Source organism: Pelodiscus sinensis, chromosome 19 (assembly GCF_052426305.1).
Source record: "Pelodiscus sinensis isolate ZL-2025 chromosome 19, ASM5242630v1, whole genome shotgun sequence".
In the NCBI taxonomy this organism is placed as follows: domain Eukaryota; kingdom Metazoa; phylum Chordata; order Testudines; family Trionychidae; genus Pelodiscus; species Pelodiscus sinensis.
Window position 1 is genome coordinate 4081207 of NC_143070.1, and position 21715 is coordinate 4102921.

At 41.0% G+C, this 21715-nt stretch overlaps 1 protein-coding gene across 2 annotated transcripts; it reads left to right on the top strand.

Annotated features, from left to right (window-relative positions):
- Nucleotides 1-381: 381 nt before the first annotated feature.
- LOC102463169 (nectin-3-like) lies at nt 382-19782 on the top strand. 2 transcript variants are annotated; one of them, XM_075913829.2, is made up of 6 exons: nt 382-642; nt 4982-5320; nt 7039-7335; nt 10985-11102; nt 13941-14092; nt 19583-19782. In XM_075913829.2, the coding sequence occupies exons 1-6, from the start codon at nt 534-536 to the stop codon at nt 19702-19704; spliced, it is 1137 nt and encodes a 378-aa protein (XP_075769944.2). In that variant the 5' UTR covers nt 382-533; the 3' UTR covers nt 19705-19782. The 2 variants fall into 2 exon arrangements, with proteins under 2 accessions (XP_075769944.2, XP_075769947.2); XM_075913832.2 differs by lacking the exon at nt 19583-19782 and adding an exon at nt 16016-17545.
- Nucleotides 19783-21715: the final 1933 nt, after the last annotated feature.

Sequence of the window (21715 nt, forward strand, 5' to 3'; positions counted from 1 at the left end):
TTCATGGGCCAGACCCACTTCCTCAGATCAAATAGTGGAAGAAAGTAGTCACAGCCATAGATACCAAAGGATACAATTAAAAAAAATGAACACACATGAAAAGGACAAATCACATTTCAGAACAGAAGGGGGATTGGGGGGGGGAGGAAGGTAAGTGTCTGTGAGTTAGTGATATTACAGGTGGGGAAAGGTAGATGTCTGTGAGCTAATGGTATTAGAGGTGATAATTGGGGAAGCTATTTTAGTAATGTGGGGGGGAGGGGGAGGCTTTGGCAATGTGCAGTCGCCCTCTGTCCAAGCCGCAGAATAATCCGGGGGGCAGCAAGGGGGCAAGGAGGACAGAGGGGGAAGCAGAGGGGGGGAGGCCAGAGAGCAGGGGGAGCAGCAGAGGGGCTGCGGAGAGAAGAGGAGCCCGGAGAGGGCACCGCTCTGATTTCTCCCCCCCACCCCTCCTGGGGCGGCAGGGAGGGGCTGGACGCACGAAGCAGCCCCGGGGACAGACAGAGGCGGCGGCCGGTCGGGGAGTCCGGAGCATGCAGGCGGGGATGCAGGCGGCCGCCCCCCCTCCAGCCCGGGGGGGGCTTTCCGCGGGCGGCGCCCCCTCCCCGGCTCTGCTGGGGCTGTGGCTGCTCCTGGGCTGCGGTGAGCGGAGTGGGGCGAAAGTTTGGGGGGGTGGAGACTCCTGGCTGGGGGGGGGGGCGCAGAGCCCAGCTAGGATCCCCCCCCCACACACACACACCGGCTGCCTGCGGGGTTCGGGTCCCGCTTCCCCCTGCAGCCGCCTCGGCCCGGGGAGGGGAGGGGGGGCTGCAAAATTTTAGCCCCCCCCCGTTTGCACTGCGAGCTGCGCGTGGCCTGCTGCCTGGGGGGTGGGTTTGCACGTGCATGGGGGGGGGGAGAGCAAAAGGGCCCCAGCGGGTGGCTCCGGCCCTGGAGCGCCCTGCCTGGAGCACGTGGCGCTTTGAAGCGCCGCGCTCCTCGCAGGGCGGGGGAGGGGAAGCGCGGAGGAGGAGGATTCCCTTGTTCCCCCCCCCTCCCCCCACCTCTAGTAGGGGGGAGCTGCTGGAAGCTTCCTTTAAAGTGCCACGTGCTCCTGGCAGGGGGAGGAGGAGGCTTCCTGCACTCCCCTGCCCCCCCAGGTCCTGATTTCCTGGGCCTGAGGCTGGGGGAGCATGCCAAGTCTCTTCCAGGGCCTGGGGGGGGGGCCTAATGGGAAGAGGGGGCAAAGGGTCTCCCCCCTATGACTAGACCTATCATGATCTAGGGGTGGGGTAGCCCCACTCCTTTCTGTTTGGGAACAGCCCCCTCTGGGGTGGCCGGGGGCGACTTCAAAATTTTTTGAAGTGGCCCCTCCCCCGGGCAAAATGTATTGCCCACCCTTGTTAAGGTGATGCCTTCATTGATTTTGTTTCAAGGATGTGTGTCCAAGAGTTCTCAAATAGGCCTTTGGGGCTTTCTAGGGCTGTGTCTACATTGGTGCGATCTTGTGCAAACACGACCGCTTTTTGCGCCCAAACGTGCTGCCTGTCTACACTGGCCGCGAGTTCTTGCGCAAGAACGCTGACGTTCTCATGTGTGAAATCAGGGCTTCTTGCGCAAGAACTAGGATGCTCCCGCTCAGAAATAAGCCCTCTTGTGCAACTGTTCTTGTGCAAGAGGCCAGTGTAAACAGGCAACATGAATGACTTGCGCAAGAAAGGCTTATGGTTAAAATGGCCATCAGAGCTTTCTTGCACAAGAAGGTGTCCTCACTGGCAAGGATGCTCTTGCACAAAAGCACATCTCTTGTGCAAAGGCACATGCCAATGTAGACGCTCTCTTCTGGAAGAGTTTTTACACAAGAACTCTTCTGCAAAAGAGTTCTTATGCAAAATCATGCCAGTGTAGACGTAGCCTAGAATTATTGACATGAAATCAAAAATGTATTAGGAAGCATGGCATCTGGTTCTGAAAAGCTCAGAGTTGATAAGGGAATGTGTCTGTAACAAGAAATATGGGTTGAGGCATTGGGTGATGGAGAAACAGCTATTGTCTTCTGGTTACAAATCTGGATTTCCACATCCTGAGCAAAGAGAGTCAATAGTTTACAATTTCTTAAACAGGTGGTTGATAGTCTTATGTTATGGGACTTCATCCCTCAAGTGAAGAAACAGAGCCAAAATTCTAGAAGGCCAGAATATGACTAATTTAAAAATTGTAATATAAAGCCAATAATTTCCCTAGAATGATAGAGTAATTGAAAGACTTACTTCCTTGGAATGGAGGAAGATCTGAGGTGTCCTCAATTGGTGTTTCTCAACCTTTTTTTCTTAAAAAAAAAAGTATAAGTACTCCCAGGACCTACAGTTTTCAGACACACAGGTTTTTTTCTACCATTGCAACACATTTGTTTAAACAAGTTAATTGTAGTGGGTGAGTGATGAAAATTTTTGGGTGTAAAAAGTACAAAATAATAAAGTGCTGTAAAACTTAAAACAAAAATTCAGCTTTTCTCCAAATTTCAGTTGTGTTGACATACTTCCCAGACTTCTCTCAAATACCCCTACGGGTACTTGTACCACTGGTTGAGAAACACTGTCCTAAATCAATAGCAGAAAGCGAGGCAGAAGGTGAATGTGCTAGGATGTAGCTTTACACCTAAGTGTAGCATGAGGAATTATACAGTGGCATTACTTGTTAGTGTTATTTCTTGTTGCTTCAAATCCTGGGGATGAGAGAGAAAATACATTGAATGCCTGTTTTTTGCTCTATAATTGTGGAAACTACCAAAGAGTTCAGTGCAAGTCAGAATTTATTCCCTTCTACATATACATCTTCTAAATGCAATTTATGTCTTATGCTTTTGGTGAGTGGTTTTGCAGTTGCTGTTAATGGAGGCTCTATCAAAACTAGAATTTAAGCCTTAGTGTTAGGGGGGGAATCATTAGGGTTAGCTGCTTCTGGGATGCTTTCCAAGAGATGTCTGTTCTCCCTCAATCCCCTAACATAATAGACACCTACCAGCTGTCAAGAGCAATATGTAGTAGGGATGTAAAGGACTAATCAGCTATCTGATAAGCAAATGCTTATCGGATAGTTGACTAATTGCTAGGGTTGCCAGATGATTTCAGCAAAACTCCCGGATGCACTTGACATTGCATCACAATCTACATTACAATTGCTAGTCTGCTGCTAGCGCCTTTGCTCTTGGCATTGGGTCAGTTCTCTCAACTGCCTGCAGCATTAGCTTGATCTGTAGTAGGTTAGAAGTTTCGGGGTAGCTGAGTAGTCTGCACAGGAAAAACTTAAAAAACAGCAAATGGTCTGGTAGCACTTTATAGACTAACAAAACATGGAGATGGGATCATGAGCTTTCGTGGGCACGGCCCACTTCTTCCGGTCATCTGTAGAAGTGGGCCGTGGCCACAAAAGCTCATGATACCCTCTACATGTTTTGTTAGTCTATAACAGTGTTTCCCAATTTTATTTGGCCACGGAACCCTTTTCAACTCAAAGGAATTTTGCAGAACCCCTCATAACAGACTAATATATGGAGCTGAAAAAGTAGACCACCAATAAGTAAGGAAAATAATAAACAACTGCTAAACAAGATCATGAGATCAAGATTTAGTTTAATTGCACATATTTAAAAACAAAAATAACATCTTAATAATTATTTTTTAAAATCATAAAATGTTATTGTGAGGGAATTTTCTCACGGAATCCTTATTATCACTTTGCGGAACCCCGGGGTTCCACGGAACCCCATTTGGGAATCACTGGTCTATAAAGTGCTACCAGACCATTTGTTATAGTCTGTCTTTAACAGCCCTCTGAATTGCTTAATGCATCATTAGAGAAGCTGCTGTTTTGGGCTTATATCTGGACTTATATATTCTGGGTTTATATATTCTGGGTTTATACCTGCTGCTGCTTGTAATGTATCTGCTCTGGTTCTTCCAGTTTTAGTGCTGCTAGTGCCAGTATTAATACTGACAGCTCAACTTATGGAGCAGCACCACTTGCTGTTCATATCTGCATCAGAGTCGAAAATTTCCATGCCGGTTGCCTGGCTTTGTTACCAGTTGATGAGGAAAGGCTTTTTAAATCACCTGTTATTGTAGTGAGCCTCATTCAGTGGATTATTCTCAAGCCTTCACACAAGCCACTTATAAAAGGAGTGCTTTATTTCTCTTCAGCCTCTTTTGATAGTTGAAATGTTTCACTGTTAAAGTGTGTTAGGAGCCAGGCAGGCAGCCCGGCTCGGTTCCAGCTCGTCCTGGGTCCGGGAGCTCAGAGCCCTCTCCGCCTCCCGGATAGGGCCTGCTTGGGGACTATAGAATAGCTAACTAATCAATAAGAATTAATGAGGTTAATCAACTATTCAAGTAACCGATATTGAATATCCCTGATTTCAACATCTGTTCCGTTATGTAATTGCCCTGACACCTCCTTTAATACCATAAAATTGCTCTTGAGTATTTTAAAAAATCATTATTCAATAATAAAAAGCCATAAAAATCACTGTCTGCCAAAGGAAGTGACGGGCATTGGCACAGAATTACATTGCTTAGAATAGGAACCCAGGGACTGATTTTACTCTTCTGTGCATTGGTCCCAAAATCCTGCCTCTAGGGAAGCACAGTGCAATAGAACAGGAGTGGATAAATGCTGGCCCATGTGGCAGATCCGGTTCACTAGGGCTAGTCCTTTGCACCCCCCACACAGCCATATTTACCTGTGCCTCTGCAGGTATGGCGGATTGAAGCTGCATTGCCATTCCTAGCCACGAGGAGCTGAGAGCTGTTTGTGCAAAGGTGCAGCTAAATATAGCAGCAGCCGCCCACTGGGGGTTAACCCTGGTAACCCACTGCCGTTTTATTCCTCTCCCCTGCAATAGAGGAATAAACTGAAGTTTTAAATGAAATGCAAAAACAACAGCCTCTAGATTTGATTCTTGTGTTTGATGAAATTCAGTTAACACAGCATTTCTGGTTTTTAGGTGTCTTGGCTGGACCAATTGTTGATCCACATGTAACAGCAGTTTGGGGGAAGAATGTCACATTGAAATGCATCATTGAAATAAATGGAAAGATAATACAAACCTCATGGGAGAAGGTACACGGTAAAAGCACACGGACCATTGCTGTTCTTCATCCTGAATATGGGTTTTCTGTTCAAGGAGAGTACCAAGGAAGAGTGTCATTTAAGAACTACTCACGTACCAATGCAACTATCATCCTAAATAATATAAGCTTCTCTGATTCAGGAGAGTATGTATGCAAAGCAGTTACATTCCCACTAGGAAATGTTCAGGCATCAACAACTGTAACCGTATTAGGTATGTATGTGTGTGAATTTTATTTTTCACTTTTTACAGGCCCCCCCCGCACCCTCCGAATAAAAAGGAAAACAAACTTTATAGGGCTTGGCAACATGCCTACTTAACATGCACTTTTTTGCCACATACTTATTGGCTGTTTTCACCTTCCTACAGTACACTGAAAATTCGGTAGTGTGGTTTGACAAATGGCTATTTGAAATTCTGGTAGTGGGTTCCAGCTTCTTAACCAAGTCTTCAAGCATCTTATAGCCTTTTGGGACTAACAGCATTAACTTAGTCTGCAGGCTCAAGTTTACTTGATAAATCCTCTTGGCTGACATGGGGTTCATCTAATGCAGCTTTTAGCAACACGTCTGTATCAGCATAGCCTTGTCACAAAGGGTACGTCTAGACTTGCTTTTACTTTTGAAAGAAGATATGCAGATTCGGTGCGAATTTGCATATCTTCTTCTGATTGCTTTTTTGAAAGAACCTCTTCGAAAAAGAAAGTAGTCTAGATTCAGTTCTTTTAAAAAAAACCAAAAACCTTTTTTTTTAAAGAACCGTGAAAACCTCACTTTTTTAGGAAGAACAGTTCTTTTGAAAAGTTTTTTTTCGAAAGAACGACATCTAGACTGCTTTCTTCTTTGAAAGAACCTCTTTTGAAAAAGCAGTCAGAAGAAGATATGCAAATTCATGCCAAATTTGAATATCTTCTTTTGAAAGTAAAAGCAAGTCTAGACGTACACTTCAAGTCAGGCAGTGTAGCCACTGTTTGCTGGCTCTTTTGTTGACAAAATACTCCCCCGTCTTCCTCTCCCAGCCCAACAAGCCCAGGAGAGGCATAAGGATCTTTCATAAAATGTTTTTTTTGCACAAAAAGGAAACGTCCACACTGCTTCTTTTTGCACAAAAACCCTTTGTGCAAAAAGAAACAGCAGAAAATACGCTAATGATATCACGACTCATGCAAATACGTTCCTCGTTAGCATATTTTCTGCTGCAAAAACTCATAGAGTAGAAGTAGCCTTAGAAAAGCTAGATGTCTGCAGGTCACCTGAAATGCATCCTAGAATACTCAAGGAGCTGACCCAGGAGGTAACTGAATCTTTAGCTATCATAGTTGAAAAATCATGGAAGTTGGGAGAGATTCCAGAAGACTGGAAAAGGGCAAATATAATGCTCATCTATAAAAAAAAGAAATAAGAAAAGCCCAGGAAACTACAGAGCAGTCAGTCTCACTTATGTGTCAGGAAAGATAACGGAGCAGGTAATTAAAGAATTCATCTACAAAGTAAGGATGTTAAAGACTAGCCGACTAGCTTTTTGACTAGTCGATAAGCATTTCCGCATTCCTCCTTTGAAATGTACAAGAGCTCCAGCGAGGGCTCTTGTACAGAGGAACTCCGCGTGCAGCCTGGGGCCAGAGGGAAGTTCTCCTGACTCCGGACTGCACGTGGGGGCCTTCTTTGAAATGCACAAGAGTCCCCAGCCATGGAGCCCTGGATCAGCAGGGGATTCCTGCTGTCCCTTAAACTGTGCTTCTGAGCGATTCAACGGGGCAGTTGCAGGGAGTGTAGGGTCAGCTGGGGACTCCCCAGCTGATCATGAGCTCCTGGGACTCTTGAGAAAGTGTTAGTAGTGGTAAGCTATTCAGATAGAATGTAGAAAATGAAGTTAAATGAACATTTCCGATCTTGACTGAAAACTTACTTAATAACTTTTTGTTTCAATAGTTGAACCCACTGTGAGCCTAACAAAGGGACCGAACTCTCTAATAGATGGAGAAAGTCAGACAGTAGTAGCCATTTGTACAGCAGCCACTGGAAAACCTGCTGCAGATATTGATTGGGAAGGAGATTTGGGAGAAATGGAATCCAGTTCTACTTCATTTCCCAATGAAACTGTGACCGTTGTCAGTCAGTACAAACTAAAACCCACCAAACTTGCCAGAGGAAGACGCATAACTTGTGTTGTGAGACACCCAGCTTTGGAAAAGGAGATGAGCTATCGTTACATGTTGGACGTACAATGTAAGTGTACAGCACGTTAGCTACTGCTTTCGCAACTGTTCTGTCACATTAGAGCTAGTCCATGAAGAGTTGAAGTGAGTTGACCAAGGATTCTCAGCAGGCCATTGGTCAACCTAGGTGTAGACCCCAGATCTTCTGAGACCCAATCTATTGCCCTATTCTCCAAGACATACTGGATCTTAATTTCTGATTAACTTGATATAATTACCAGCTGATGTACCTCACATGTTTCTTCATGGACTCTTACTTTTTAAGAAATGTGACACATACTGGGATGTTGAAAACAAAAGGATTGAATTCTTCATAGGGTTACCAGGTGTCCGGTTTCACCTGGATAGTCCGTTATTTCTGGCCCCTGTCCGGTAAAAAAAAACAAAAAACAAAAAACAGAAAATACCAGACATGTAAACCATGTTCGGGTTTTTTTGATTGAAAGCATCTGGCAAGCCTAATTCTTCATCAGCTTTCCAGGGACTTCATGTAGGCAAAATGTATTTTCCCATTCAACAAGAACTGGAATGTTTTAAAATACTTGAAATGGTGGTTGTCATTCCACAGTTAGGGTAATACAAAGCATATTTCCCAAGAACTTGAGTGATGAAAACTCTTATAGGATAACTCTTTACCAGATCACACGCTCGCTACGCTAATAGTATTAGAGAGAGTAGATAACTGAGTCCCTCCACTTAGAAGCCTATATGCAGTCACGCATATTTAGAACCTTTAGTTCACACCCGCAGCATCTCCTCATTTGTGGCTTTATTCACTCTTCCATGATCTGAACTACAGTTCAAAGACATATGCTAAAGCTTCTCCTTAGACTTCGCAGTAGTAATGGGCTCTAGTGTCCCCCTGCCTTTGACAAGAGCTGCTCCCAAAATCAATTCCAGTCACTTTCTCTCCGTAGAAGATTAACTTTAGTTTACCATTCTTCATTTCTTAAAACTTTACATTGTATGTTACTTTGTCATTTTGATATGATGCTGCAAATTTTAGACTGCGTACCCCAAAATGGATGCCTGAAGTTGAACTATGTGGCCCTGAGTTTTGTAAAATCCTGGAATCTTAGTTATGTTCCTATAGATTCAGAATTTAACTTTAGGCATCCATTTTCAGTTGCTATCTACACAATATACTAAGGCGTGCACAGGAGAGGGAGGAAGGAAGCATGGGATGTAAATCTCAGACTACAAAAAGCTTGTAGTTTGCAGCTATTGATATGTTCTTTTGTTCCTTCACACTGAACATTAGGGCTCCTGCAGTAATCTGTTCTATCAAAAATATTTATCATCTGTCAGTAATTGATAACGTGAACACTTGACAGAAATAGAATGTTGAGTAAATTTAAAGAATTTCTTCTTTTTATGCTTTCCCACTTGTAATCAATGTGGTATATTCGTGGCTTGCAGGAAGAAACATTAAACTTAAGTTTAATTACTGATTTTTGCCCTCGTGCCATCTTGAGAAATACTTTCTTGCCATCTTGAGAAATACTTTAATAAGTTTAAGATCTGAGAATGACATTGATAGTTATATTGTTAACTTGGAATCAGGAAATATTTGAAATATTAAAGGACTACATTTATGATCCACTATTCCAAGCAATAAATAATTTTCCATCAGATAAACCCTCTACTTTTAAAGAACTGTCTATCAAAAAATGTTCTTTACAAATATCTTCCATTGAATTGATGAACTTTCAACAATTTCAGAGCAGTCTATATTATATTAGAGGGTTGGCTGATTAGAATATGTGTAATTGTATTAGAAAAAAATAGAATGTTACACATCTTGTCTCCAATACTAGTTAGAAATAAATTAACTTTAACACCTTCCAAACAAATTATAAAAAAGGTATGGGCTTCATACTCATGACAACTTCCTTAGTATTCTTATAAAATTGTGCTGAGTGTGAATAGAGAAGCAGTTTTGCTTGGTGCTTTGTTGTAATAACCAGCTTAAACTGAGTCCTGGATTTTCTACACTTGAATCTGATTTATTTGAATGGAATATTCATAAATATAAAAAAAGCAAGTTGTGAGAACTGTAAATACTCTTTCCAAACCCTGTGCTTTGATACATAAATAATGAAATAAATGATCATGACTTTTTTTAAAAAAAAAGTATAAATAGTATTCAGTGAATTTTGACTATAAGGCAATTCTGTTGAGAGAAGACGACAAGTTTTTGTACTGCTACTACCTACATGTGATTTCCACTAGTGCACAGTCTGGAGAGGGATGAAAAAAACTTTATCCTAACAATATTGATAGTGACATTCAATATTGATAGTGCTGAAGAGAGATGGTCATAACAAAAAAATTGTCTGTCTCTCTGGTAGCATAACCTTTTTGGGCTAGCAATAATAAGTATTCATAATACGCCTCAAACATAACTTAACACTAAAGTAAAAGTTGGAAAGATTTGGCTTCTGTGAGAAGAGAGATGAGTTTCAAGTTTTGCTCGCCACCCCCCGCCCCCATTTTTGCCACCTGTGTTTGGAGGAGGTAATTGTGCCTGATGTCCTGGACTCACCCTAACTGTCCTACTCTGAGTCTGACTCTTCTCTACCTTTACTTTTTACTGTAGGAGAGCTTTTCTATTGGTGTGTCAATTATATTTCAGCATTCCCATTTTGTAATACACTGTGAATTTGCCCCAAGGATAGCTATAGAAGAATTATAATAAGTGTGTTTTTAAAACTCTCCGATTTTCTGCAGCTGGCTAAGATGAGATTCTGGGGATAAGATCACTAATACTGAAGGGCTGAAAAGTTGGGAAGATGGGATTCCAATTGGTACCATTATCACTTTGAAAAGAAATAAAAACAAAACAAAAAAAGAATAAACTCAAGTTTCTTGTTTAAAAGCATTACATAAGCACAGTGCATATACTTACTACATCATAAATCATTAGCTAAAAGTTTCTCATGTCATACGTACGATTCGTCGCTTAACACTGTATAATTTCTCGATTTCACTGAATTAGATATGCTGCAAAACCTGTGTTATCTGGAACGCTTGGGGATTGTGGTGTTCCCGTTATCTAAAACTTCCAGTTATCTGAGAGTCCCATCAACTTAGGAAAAACGAAGTGACTCAAGTTTTTAATATTGGTAATTTTGTAATGTGAGGCTGTTGGTCTCACATTTCTATTTTAAGTTAGAGATGATTAGTACTTCTTACATAAAAAATTGTTAAGCCGATCATGGTAAATTAAGCCAGGCCTGTGCGCCTGAAGACGTTACAGTATTGTGTCTGGGGGCAATGCCGGTTAACAAAGTTTTCTGGTTAACAGAGTGCCGGTTAACAAAGCTTTCACTGTATTTGGACACTTGAAGTTAAAACTGTATTATACTAAAACCTGGCATTGTTGGTGCTAGGACTACATAATTATTTCAGCTTGTTTCAGTTACGTAACTAAAAATTAATGGAGCCTACTGGTTTGCTTTACATTAAAGCTCTGACCGACACCGGTGTACGTAATTTACTAAGCTTTCCGGGTAGAATTCCCACCACTCATTGGATATTCAGTACTGCCATACTGTTAGTTAAATACAGCATGTAAACTTATCATTCTAAACAATGCACACATGTTTTTTAAAGACTGCATTGGAGTATTTGCATGTGAAATTGCACATATTTTATAGATGCCCCTGAAGTTTCACAAAGCGAGTATGATGGAAACGGGTTTATTGGAAGAGAGCATATTCAGCTCCTCTGCAGTGCTGATGCATATCCACTGTCCATGGCAATTACATGCACCAGGTAAGTGTATATGAAAACTGAAGATGAATTTTGCTGGTTATGTACACATTTATCGTTTGAGTAATGCAGAGTTTTGAAGGGTGTGCAAAGTGTAAGACAAAGTGAAAACAAAGCCCTTTTATTTCTGACAGTTTGTCTGGTTTCAACACATGACTAATGCTCAGTATGTGTGTTTAGCAATGACTGCTATTGATATGTCGCACATTGGTGAATCAGACAGATGCATTCATATTTGTGGATGTTTTAAAGAAAAATATTGGCCCTGTACAGTTTCCCTCCTAAGGAAAAGGGAACAGGAGGAGCAAGTGGGGTGGGAAAGTACAAACAATAATTTTTACTCTTGAAGCCTGAACAATTACAGTTCTTTAGGATAAATCCATTTTCACGTCTTTGGCAGCTGATTGTGATATTGAATTTCTTGAGCTTAGTGTAAGATATTGACAGTGTCTCTTGTCTGTCCTTCCTCCTCTGTTAGTCGTGTGTACATTTAAAATAGAGAGGCAAAAAGGTGGAGAGGGTGCATAAAGAAAAGTTCTTCATTAGTTCCCATAATAGAAGGACTAGAGGATACCAAAGGAAAGGAATGGGTAGCAGGCTTCAAACTAGTAACAGAAAGTTCTTCTTCACAAAGCAAAGAGTCAACCTGTGGAACTCCTTGCTGCAGGAGGCTGTGAAGGCTAGAACTAGAACAGAGTTTAAAGGGAAGTGAGATAAAGTGATGGAGGTTGGGTTCATGGAGTAGTATTAGCCAGGGGGTGTCCCTGCCCAAAGTTTGTGGCAGGCTGGAGAGGGATGGCACGAGACAAATGGCTTGGTCACTGTCTTCGGTCCATCCCCTCCAGGGTCCCTAGGGTTGGCCGCTATTGGCAGACAGGCTACTGGGGTAGATGTACCTTTGGTCTGACCCAGTATGGCCATTGTAAGCTTAGGGCTCAGGATTGGGGGTCTCAGTGGACCCCCTTGATTTTCATGCAAACCTGCTCCTGGGTGGCCAGGCTGGCAGCTCTCCTGCCCTAGACGGCCACTTTCCTGTGCCTAGTGCGGTGGTCGTGGACGAGGTTCACGATGTCCGCACTAGACCAGGCGGGTGCCCACCTCTTGTGGTCCCGGGCAAGCTCCCGGGAGCCGCGAGCCTGGTCCCGGGAAGAGGGGGAGGGCTGGGGGGCATCGGGTGGCTGGCTCGAGCTGTGCCAGGTGCAGGGTCTGCTAGCTGGGTGCTGGCAGGCTTGCACCTGGCACGGGCACCGTAGCCAGCCCGTGCCCCTTTAAGGGGTCCGGGGCCGGGAGGGGGGCAATAGAGTTTCCCTGGTGTTGGCCAGAGTAGCCACCAGGGAAAGCTGGGGAGGGCTAGTCTCCCACTAGTTCGAATTAAGGGGCTACAAGTTTGAACTAAGCTTAGTCCTCGTAGAATGAGGTTTACCTAGTTCGAACTAAGCGCTCCGCTAGTTCGAATTAAGTTCGAACTAGCGGTTTGTATGTGTAGCGCCTATCAAAGTTAATTCGAACTAACGGACGTTAGTTCGAATTAACTTTGTAGTGTAGACTAGGGAGCTAGCAATGTGGCCATGAATTGTTGACCATGGGAGGACGAGAAACCAGTTTGACTGATTTTCACTTTCTTCAACTTTTGCATGTCCACAGCACTTCTGTCACCGAACCTTCCCGGTATAGAGATAGTTCTAAGTTAACTAGATCAGTGTTTCTCAACTGGTGGTATGATGAGTACCCTTAGGAGTACTTGAGAGAAGTCAGGAGTGGGGGAGGGGGGAGAGTATGTCAACACAGCTGAAATTCTCTATGCTTTGTGGTAGTCAAGGGTCATCTTCCTACACAAAGCTTCTGCACTGCAAATTGATCAGGAACCTATTCAACCTTTTTTTCCTATCCAGGAACAAACAGCAGCCGTGGGACCTCACTTTAGTTCTCATTTCTTTGAAAAACTTCCACTTTGAGCCTTCAGACATTTATTTGTTCCTTCTTTCATTTGGCCATTAAGATTTTGTAACTATTATTTCAGTATGGGCAGTAAGAACTTGCGTATCTCAGTAGAACACTATTTGGTGGGTCCACTATCAAGAATGCATGAGGGCATACAAAAAAGTCAGCTTGGTTTTCTTCCTAAGTCTCTTTTGAATTCATACCAAGCAGGAGATTAACCTATTAGTATTGCATCCCAGGCCTCATTCTTGTGTAGAATAAGCGAGCCACCGTACACTGGACGCTTAGAGCACTTGGCTTGACAGAAGCGGGCTTGTGTTTTAATTTTCTCGTTGGTTTTCCATCTCTGACAGAACAAGTGAAAAGGGGACCCAGATCTGCACCCAGAGACTTAACATTGATATTGCTGCTTTAACTGAAAGAACTTTAATCATGTAACATAAGTTACATTCATCAAAGTAAACATATACAGGCAGTCCCCAGGTTACATGGATCCGACTTACATCGGATCCCTACTTACAAACGGGGTGAGGCAACCCCGCACTAGCTGCTTCCCCCCAGCAGACCAGAGAGACGGGAAGCTAGCGCCCCCCCCAGCAGACCAGGGAGACGCGAAGCTAGCGCCCCACCCCAGCAGACGCTGAGCGGCTTTTCTCAGCAGACACCTCAGCTTGAGAATAAAGGACTGAAGGAAGTGAGGTGTGGGAGAATAAAACTGAGCTCTGGAGAAATGTTTGGCTAGAGTTTCCCCTACAATATGTACCAGTTCCGACTTACATACAAATTCAACTTAAGAACAAACCTACAGTCCCTATCTTGTACTTAACCCGGGGACTGCCTGTAAAACTTAATATGTACATTCTGAGCGCTTAAACTGCCTCAAAATATTGTCTAATTTAGGTTGGATGGGCAAAGGCATGAAGGTTTAATGTCTTTAAACAATACTCTGCATTTCAACAGTCCACTGACTTACAATTATATCGGGACTTACATGTGTAAGGTGACCAATTCCATTGGAGAAAAAAGTGATCAAAAGACAATCTACATATTAGGTGAGTTGTTGTTTCTCCCTACTTATCCAAGCATGCGTTATTAAATTATTGTATCAAAAATTGTACCAGGTGTCTAATTGAATATTGCTTTTTTAAGCCATGTTATAGAATGGATTGTTTAAAACTCAGTCTTTAATTAAAGTTACCATAAAACTGGGAAGAACAAAAGGAAGTGAACATTACATTAATAGCACTAATACCATTTCCAGGAGATAGTGTCAATCATAGTACTTAAAAAATTCAATCAGAGATTCTATACCAGTTCTAAGTAATCATACTAAAGATAAAGAAGTAAACTCTACCATTCTAGAGCAAGTTTTTGCCTTCCTTTGTGCTGAAGACAGCATTATTGGCAACTTCCATGCTACCTAATTTGACATGGGTTGACATACTGCAGAAATGTCAGCTGGTAAGGAGTAAAATAAAATTGCTTTGTTTGAGGGGTTCCATGTCTGTGGTGGTCTCTCGTGGGTGGGGTATTGCCACAATTGTTGGCAGACTTTCAGTTAGTAATTCAATCAGAAAAGCACTTACTGTAATAGTCCTTGCTATGGTAAAGAATCTAAGTAGCAAAGAGAAGTGCCATGTAACTACCATTTCAGGCTGTTTAGCTTAAATGCTACTTTAAACATTCCCATCAGTTTCACTGTCAGTGTTTAGTTGCCTCATTAGTAACAAACTGTTAAAAATGAATTAAAGATAGCTGGATACTTGGGTTTCTATTGTGTAAGTAGGGTTTTTTTTTAATATTCTCTCTAAAATGTAAACCAAAGTCAGAGTCAATTGATAAAAGTTCTTACAACTGAAAATTTTTAAGTAAGCTTGCAGCTGGTAAAAATCCACTAATTCATGCAGCACTTAAAAAAACATACTTTGTATAATTTTGTAATTTGAGATCATGAAGCCACTTTGTTTTAAACCATTTGCACATATTAGGCCATCTTTAAAAAATCAGAAGGAAAATAAAGGTCTAAGATGACCCGAGAAGCAGATTCCATGTTAGGCTTCTGCGCATAACTTCAGAGAGCAAGATAAAACCCATCATGTATGCCATTAGGAAGGGGAGAAGGAACTTAAACTTTTTTAAAGACCACTTAAAACAGAGTAAAACCAAATGGCATTCTGGAAATGTCGTATTTATGACATTCTGTAGCAAGTGATTTTTAGTGACTTTGTTCAATTGTTTTCTCTGAAGTAGTGGTTAAAATTTAAAGTTTCATTATTACACTGATGTCTTGAAAAAATTCATAGAGAACTCCATAACATAAGTTAACTTTGAGTTCCTTCATTGTTCCCCACTTAGGCTTTTGAGATTCTGTTGAAACAGCCCACGTTTGAGGGAGAATAGTTAAAATCAGTACTTACTGTTAACTTAACCACCCAATGCTATTTGTCCTTTTGCCAGTATTAGTCTTTCAAACAGTATTTCTTTGCCGTACATAATATCTTCCATGGATGAGATAAAACTAGTTGTAAATAGTGAACTATAAAATGTACATAAACTGAAAAGGAACTTCTCCATTCTTTCAGGAGAATTCATGGTTATTTTAAAAAATTGACAATGATTGCTTTTGTGCTATAAAAGCATTTACCCATACTGGTTATCCTATAGACCCAAATAAACATAAATCAATTCAGAATTATTGAAAAACTATTACATATATTTAAAAAAAATCATAATTGCTCAAACTTCTTAGTATTTAAGAATGAAAAACTATTGTCTGTTGTTAGAAAACACATTTACATATTCATCAACTTGGCTTTCTTATAAACCTTCTACTGATTTAGCTTGCATTGACATTCTTTGCCTTTTCTGTGTCTTGTCTACCCTATTCCTCTTTCCATTAAATCCTACTACTGCTACTACTGCTACTACACGACCACCTACGGTTCTATGGCATCCTTCAACTGATGGCATCGCAGGTTTAGCAACAGAACCAAAATTAATGCATTTTCCAACATCAATTCAGGAAGAAAACTGGGGTACCATCATCAGTAGTGCAGTGGGTGGGGCTCTGTTTCTGATACTTTTAAGTGTTTTGGTTGGAATTATCTGCTATAGAAGAAGACTGACGTTCCGTGTTGACTCCTTTATTAAGAACTACATTTCACCATCAGAAACGCAAAAAGAGTCTCAAATAGATGTTCTCCAACTAGATGATGTGGATTCTGATCCTGATATTATAAAAAAAGAAATAAAACATCCAGTGAACAGTTTAATATCAATAGATGATTTAGAAGACCCAGACGAACCACAATGGAACAATGCAAACAATATTAACAGATGCCAAGAAGAGTATGAAAGACCAGTGGATAATTATGAAGGAGGAGCCCTGGGAATGAAGCACATGGGCAGTGAATGTTATGATGACAGTGAAGAAGACTTTGTGTTACATATAGATGGTTCAATAATATCTCGGAGGGAGTGGTATTTGTAGCAATCACTGATACCTTAACTTGGTATATACGGTTCCATTCATTAGTTCAGTGTTTCCCAAATAGTATGCCACGGAGCCCCAGGATTTTTCAAGGGGCCGCTGGCCTCTACGGTCTTAGAGGCGGGCACGTGTGTTGTTGTTGTTGTTGGTTGGTTGGTTGGTTCTTTTGTTGTTGTTTTTTTTGTCGTCCAGTTTTCCCCGATGTTTTTTTTTAAAGGGTTCCGTGGCTACATGAAGTTGCGAAACACTGCATTAGTTGATCACTTTCAGGTTGTTTATATTTTTACTTGAGGCGGAACAAGCTTTTTGAAGTTGATTTTCAAGCTTTTGTAAAATCTGGGTTAAATATATCTGACCTGCTTTATAATTTTTTCAAAGTTGTACAACTGTTTTTGAGAATATTGAAATGTTAATGCATAATTCTTTATCCATGGCACATGTATGAACCAAGTGCTAAATTAAGTTACCATACAAAAATGTTGCAGTTAAAAGCAACAATTTTGGCTTTGGGATTTAAAAAAGTTTACCAGAGACTATGCTGAAGTTTCTTTGTTAAACGTACATTTTTGTATACAAATTAAAGGCACCCCGCCCTCCGAGCTGGTCTTAGGGGCGGGCGAGCCGGGTGATCGTCCAGGGTTGCTATTTTCAAGGGGTCAACCAGTTTTCCCTGGTGTTTTTTTTATTTTAAGAGTTCTATGGTCAAGTAAGTTGGGAAGCATTAGTTGATCACTTTCAGGTTGTTTATATTTGTACTTGAGGAGAAACAAGCTTTTTTGAAATTGATTTTCAAGCTTTTGATATTGTAAAAGCTGGGTTAAATGTATCTGAGCTGCTTTATACTTTTTTCAATGCTGTACTACTGTCTTTGAGAATACTGGAATGTTAATATGTAATGCTTTATCCATGACACATGTAAGAACCAAGAGCTAAAGTAAAGTTAGCATACAAAAATGTTTCAGTTAAAAACAATTGTCTTGGCTTTGTGATTAAAAAATGTTTACCAGAGACTATGATGAAGTTTCTTTGTCAAGCGTACATTTTTGCATACAAATTAAAGATCAAAACAAGTGAATTAGTTTCACAGCTGATCTTTGTCTGGGGTAAATTCAATTCTTCAAAGTGATTTTTGCTCTATAAAAACATGGATTTACGTAAAGCTTTGTTTTCAAAGATTTATTTTTCTTTTATAGGCAAAAATGAATACCTTTCTTTTTTAATCGAACCTTTCAGCAATAAGATGTGTTATAGTCAGTGGTTTTTTAAAGAAAACATTGAAAGTTAGAATTCTCAGTGAACAAATTTTTAGGGGAATAACAGAATAAATATGTGAAAGTTTGTCTTGTAGCTGATTTTGAGAACCAGTTTTACACTAAAATTATTTCCAGAAATGACTGTTACTGTCTGTGTACAGCATTATAGTACTGTACTTCCCATGAGATCAAAACTGGTTATCTAAATTAAAAGAAAAAGAAATGTAAATGGGATACGAAAGGACGCTTGGAAAGCTTTGATTGGAAATGGAAAATACAAGGTTATGTCTCAATTGAGATATAAATTGTAAAAGTATGTGTGGGCGTCTCTAGACTACGCTAGACTTTTGAAAGAGGATATGCAAATTCCATGGGAATTTGCATATCTTCTTTCAAGTGCACTTTCGAAAGTGGCACTGGAGAAGGAAAAGCCAAGAGAAAACGGGCACCTGTGAAGCAGGGAAGAGCAGATTTGTGGGAGAGGTGCGAGGATAGTTAACCTCCTTGGGAAATGCATCAGAAAGTTTCTGCCACGGAGCTGGGTCAGTCTGCTTCAGCAGAAACAAGGAGTCCGGACTCCTGGTTCTTTGTACCATGAAGGGTTTGCTTTAGCTCAGAGTTCATAGGGACAGTTGTATATTGGAGAAACTGAGGGCACAGGAGCGATTTACAGGGGGCTGCATGGGGTGTCTGCGGGGGGATTTGGGTGCCCAGTGACTGGCCAGTGTTCTCCTCACACCCCTAGACCCTCTGCAGGAATCTCGCTGTTAAAGGCAGGGGAACCAGAAGAGACATTTTGTTCCAGGGGTTCTTCCACCGGCTACAGGTGAGGTCGCCACACGATGGCAGCAGAGGCCGTGTAGTGGCCGGGCTCGGCCTGGTGTTACAATGAACTTCCCTTGGCTCTGCTTGCTCAAGTTTAAGCTCCTTTCGATTTTCCTCACTAGGATTTGACTTCCACTTTTTAAAGAGGCAGTGTGGACGCAGGTATAGTTTTGTCGACAAAAGTCCACTTTTGGTTAACAAAGCTTTCACTGTATTTGGACACTTGGGCTGTGTCTACACTGGGCCACTTATTCCGGAAAATCAGCCGCTTTTCCGGAATAAGCTGCGAGCTGTCTACACTGGCCCTTGAATTTCCGGAAAAGCAACGACGCTCTACTGTACAAAATCAGCCGGTATTCCGGAAAAACTATTCTGCTCTCGCTCGGGCATAAGTCCTTATTCCGGAACACTGTTCCGGAAAAGGGCCAGTGTCGACAGTCCAGTAGTCTTTTCCGGAAAAAACCCCGATCGCGAAAATGGCGATCGGGGCTCTTTTCCGGAAAAGCGCGTCTACATTGGCCACAGACGCTTTTCCGGAAAAAGGGCTTTTCCGGAAAAGCAGCCTGCCAATGTAGACGCTCCTTTTCCGGAAAAACTGAAAACGGAATAGTATTCCATTTTAAGCAGTTCCGGAAATTCATGCCAGTGTAGACACAGCCTTGAAGTTAAAACTGTATTATACTAAAACCTGGCATTGTTGGTGCTAGGACTACATAATTATTTCAGCTTGTTTCAGTTACGTAACTAAAAATTAATGGAGCCTATTGGTTTGCTTTACGTTAAAGCTCTGACCGACACCTGTGTACGTAATTTACTAAGCTTTCCAGGTAGAATTCCCACCACTCATTGGATATTCAGTACTGCTATACTGTTAGTTAAATACAGCATGTAAACTTATCATTCCAAACAGTGCACACATGTTTTTTAAAGACTGCATTGGAGTATTTGCATGTGAAATTGCACATATTTTATAGATGCCCCTGAAGTTTCACAAAGCGGGTATGATGGAAACGGGTTTATTGGAAGAGAGCATATTCAGCTCCGCTGCAGTGCTGATGCATATCCACTGTCCATGGCAATTACATGCACCAGGTAAGTGTATATGAAAACTGAAGATGAATTTTGCTGGTTATGTACACATTTATCGTTTGAGTAATGCAGAGTTTTGAAGGGTGTGCAAAGTGTAAGACAAAGTGAAAACAAAGCCCTTTTATTTCTGATAATTTGTCTGGTTTCAACACATGACTAATGCTGTTTAGCAATGACTGCTATTGATATGTCGCACATTGGTGAATCAGACAGATGCATTCATATTTGTGGACGTTTTAAAGAAAAATATTGGCCCTGTACAGTTTCCATCCTAAGGAAAAGGGAACAGGAGGAGCAAGTGGGGTGGGAAAGTACAAACAATAATTTTTACTCTTGAAGCCTGAACAATTACAGTTCTTTAGGATAAATCCATTTTCATAAATGGAACAACGTCTTTGGCAGCTGATTGTGATATTGAATTTCTTGAGCTTAGTGTAAGATATTGACAGCGTCTCTTGTCTGTCCTTCCTCCTCTGTTAGTCGGGTGTACATTTAAAATAGAGAGGCAAAAAGACCGGATCTTTGTTGAATGAAATGATCTAAAACATGAAGTGTCATTTCAGTTATCAAATTTACCATGTCCTAAAGATAAGGCACAGGGGCAACTGGCATTGGCCACTGTCAGCAGACGGGAGACTGGGCTAGATGGACATTTGGTCTGACCCAGTCTGGCCGTTCTTATGTTCGGCAATGTGTCTTCCTGGAAATAAGATGCATAAGATGGTTTGCTTCCTGACTCAAAATGTAAGTCAATTTGTGTTGCAATGTGATATTTTGTGTAGCTTTCTGGTGTGTGATTAAACTTGTATTCTGTGAATGTCCTATGAAATGGGTGGCTTTGTTGTGAGCCCTCCTGCCTGCTATGTGCAGTCTTGCATGTTAAGTATGTTCCCTTGGAGGGAGATACCTGAAGCCCATATGGGCCAATGTATAACTTGCCTTTTTTCCTCTTAAAGAAGAACTTAAAGTAACTTCACATGGTTGGTCTGTTTAAAACAAAGAAAATAACTATTATGTAAGTGTTTAAGCATCTCCAATAAACCAAAATAGTGTTGTGATAATCATTGACATGATCGTTACAGATCAGTCTTAATACAATCTTGTATCCTCAAGTTGCTTCCTGGACCACTAAGAAGAAAAAAAGACCAGTAGTTTAATCTTTAAAATTGTTTGTTTGAAATGTATGGTTAATAATGATAAAATAAATTTTAAAAAGTCCAGATTTCTTCACTGGAATCTTCTAAACTAAAAATAAAATATGCTACCCAGTTAGTAAATGCTCTTAATTTTAAGTAGGCTTAATTTAATCAACCTGGCCTTATGTGATCTTAAAAAAACCCCACCTAATGCAGACTGTAACATCCAATGAAGTGGATGTTAATGAAATTTAATTGGAGATTAACTCAGTAACATTCAAGTTTTAGCTTGACTAAACTGCTCAACATGGAAACAATATAAAACCATAATTACAAAGACTATACAAGCTGCTTTTCAAAATGATACCTGTAACGTGGCTCATTGTCTCCTCTTCATTATGTTATGGTGCAGATTAAAAATGTCAAGTACTTTCGAAATTAGATAATTAAATTATCTTAACCTTAGTAGTAGGTGTTTTTGGTAATCCTTGAACCAATTCCCAGATTCCGGTAATACAGTTTGCATATAAAACTTAATATGTACATTCTGAGCACTTAAACTGCCTCAAAATATTGTCTAATTTAGGTTGGATGGGCAATGGCATGAAGGTTTAATGTCTTTAAACAATACTCTGCATTTCAACAGTCCACTGACTTACAATTATATCGGGACTTACATGTGTAAGGTGACCGATTCCATTGGAGAAAAAAGTGATCAAAAGACAATCTACATATTAGGTGAGTTGTTGTTTCTCCCTACTTATCCAAGCATGCGTTGTTAAATTATTGTACCAAAAATTGTACCAGGTGTCTAATTGAATATTGCTTTTTTAAGCCATGTTATAGAATGGGTTGTTTAAAACTCAGTCTTCAATTAAAGTT

Bases quoted from the DNA above. Each gene is read 5' to 3' on its own strand.
- LOC102463169 (XM_075913832.2), top strand. From the start codon at position 534: ATGCAGGCGGGGATGCAGGCGGCCGCCCCCCCTCCAGCCCGGGGGGGG. The intron at 7,336-10,984 runs GTAAGTGTACAG...CATATTTTATAG, and splicing joins TTACATGTTGGACGTACAAT to ATGCCCCTGAAGTTTCACAA. The intron at 14,093-16,015 runs GTGAGTTGTTGT...ATGGCATCGCAG, and splicing joins AAAGACAATCTACATATTAG to GTTTAGCAACAGAACCAAAA.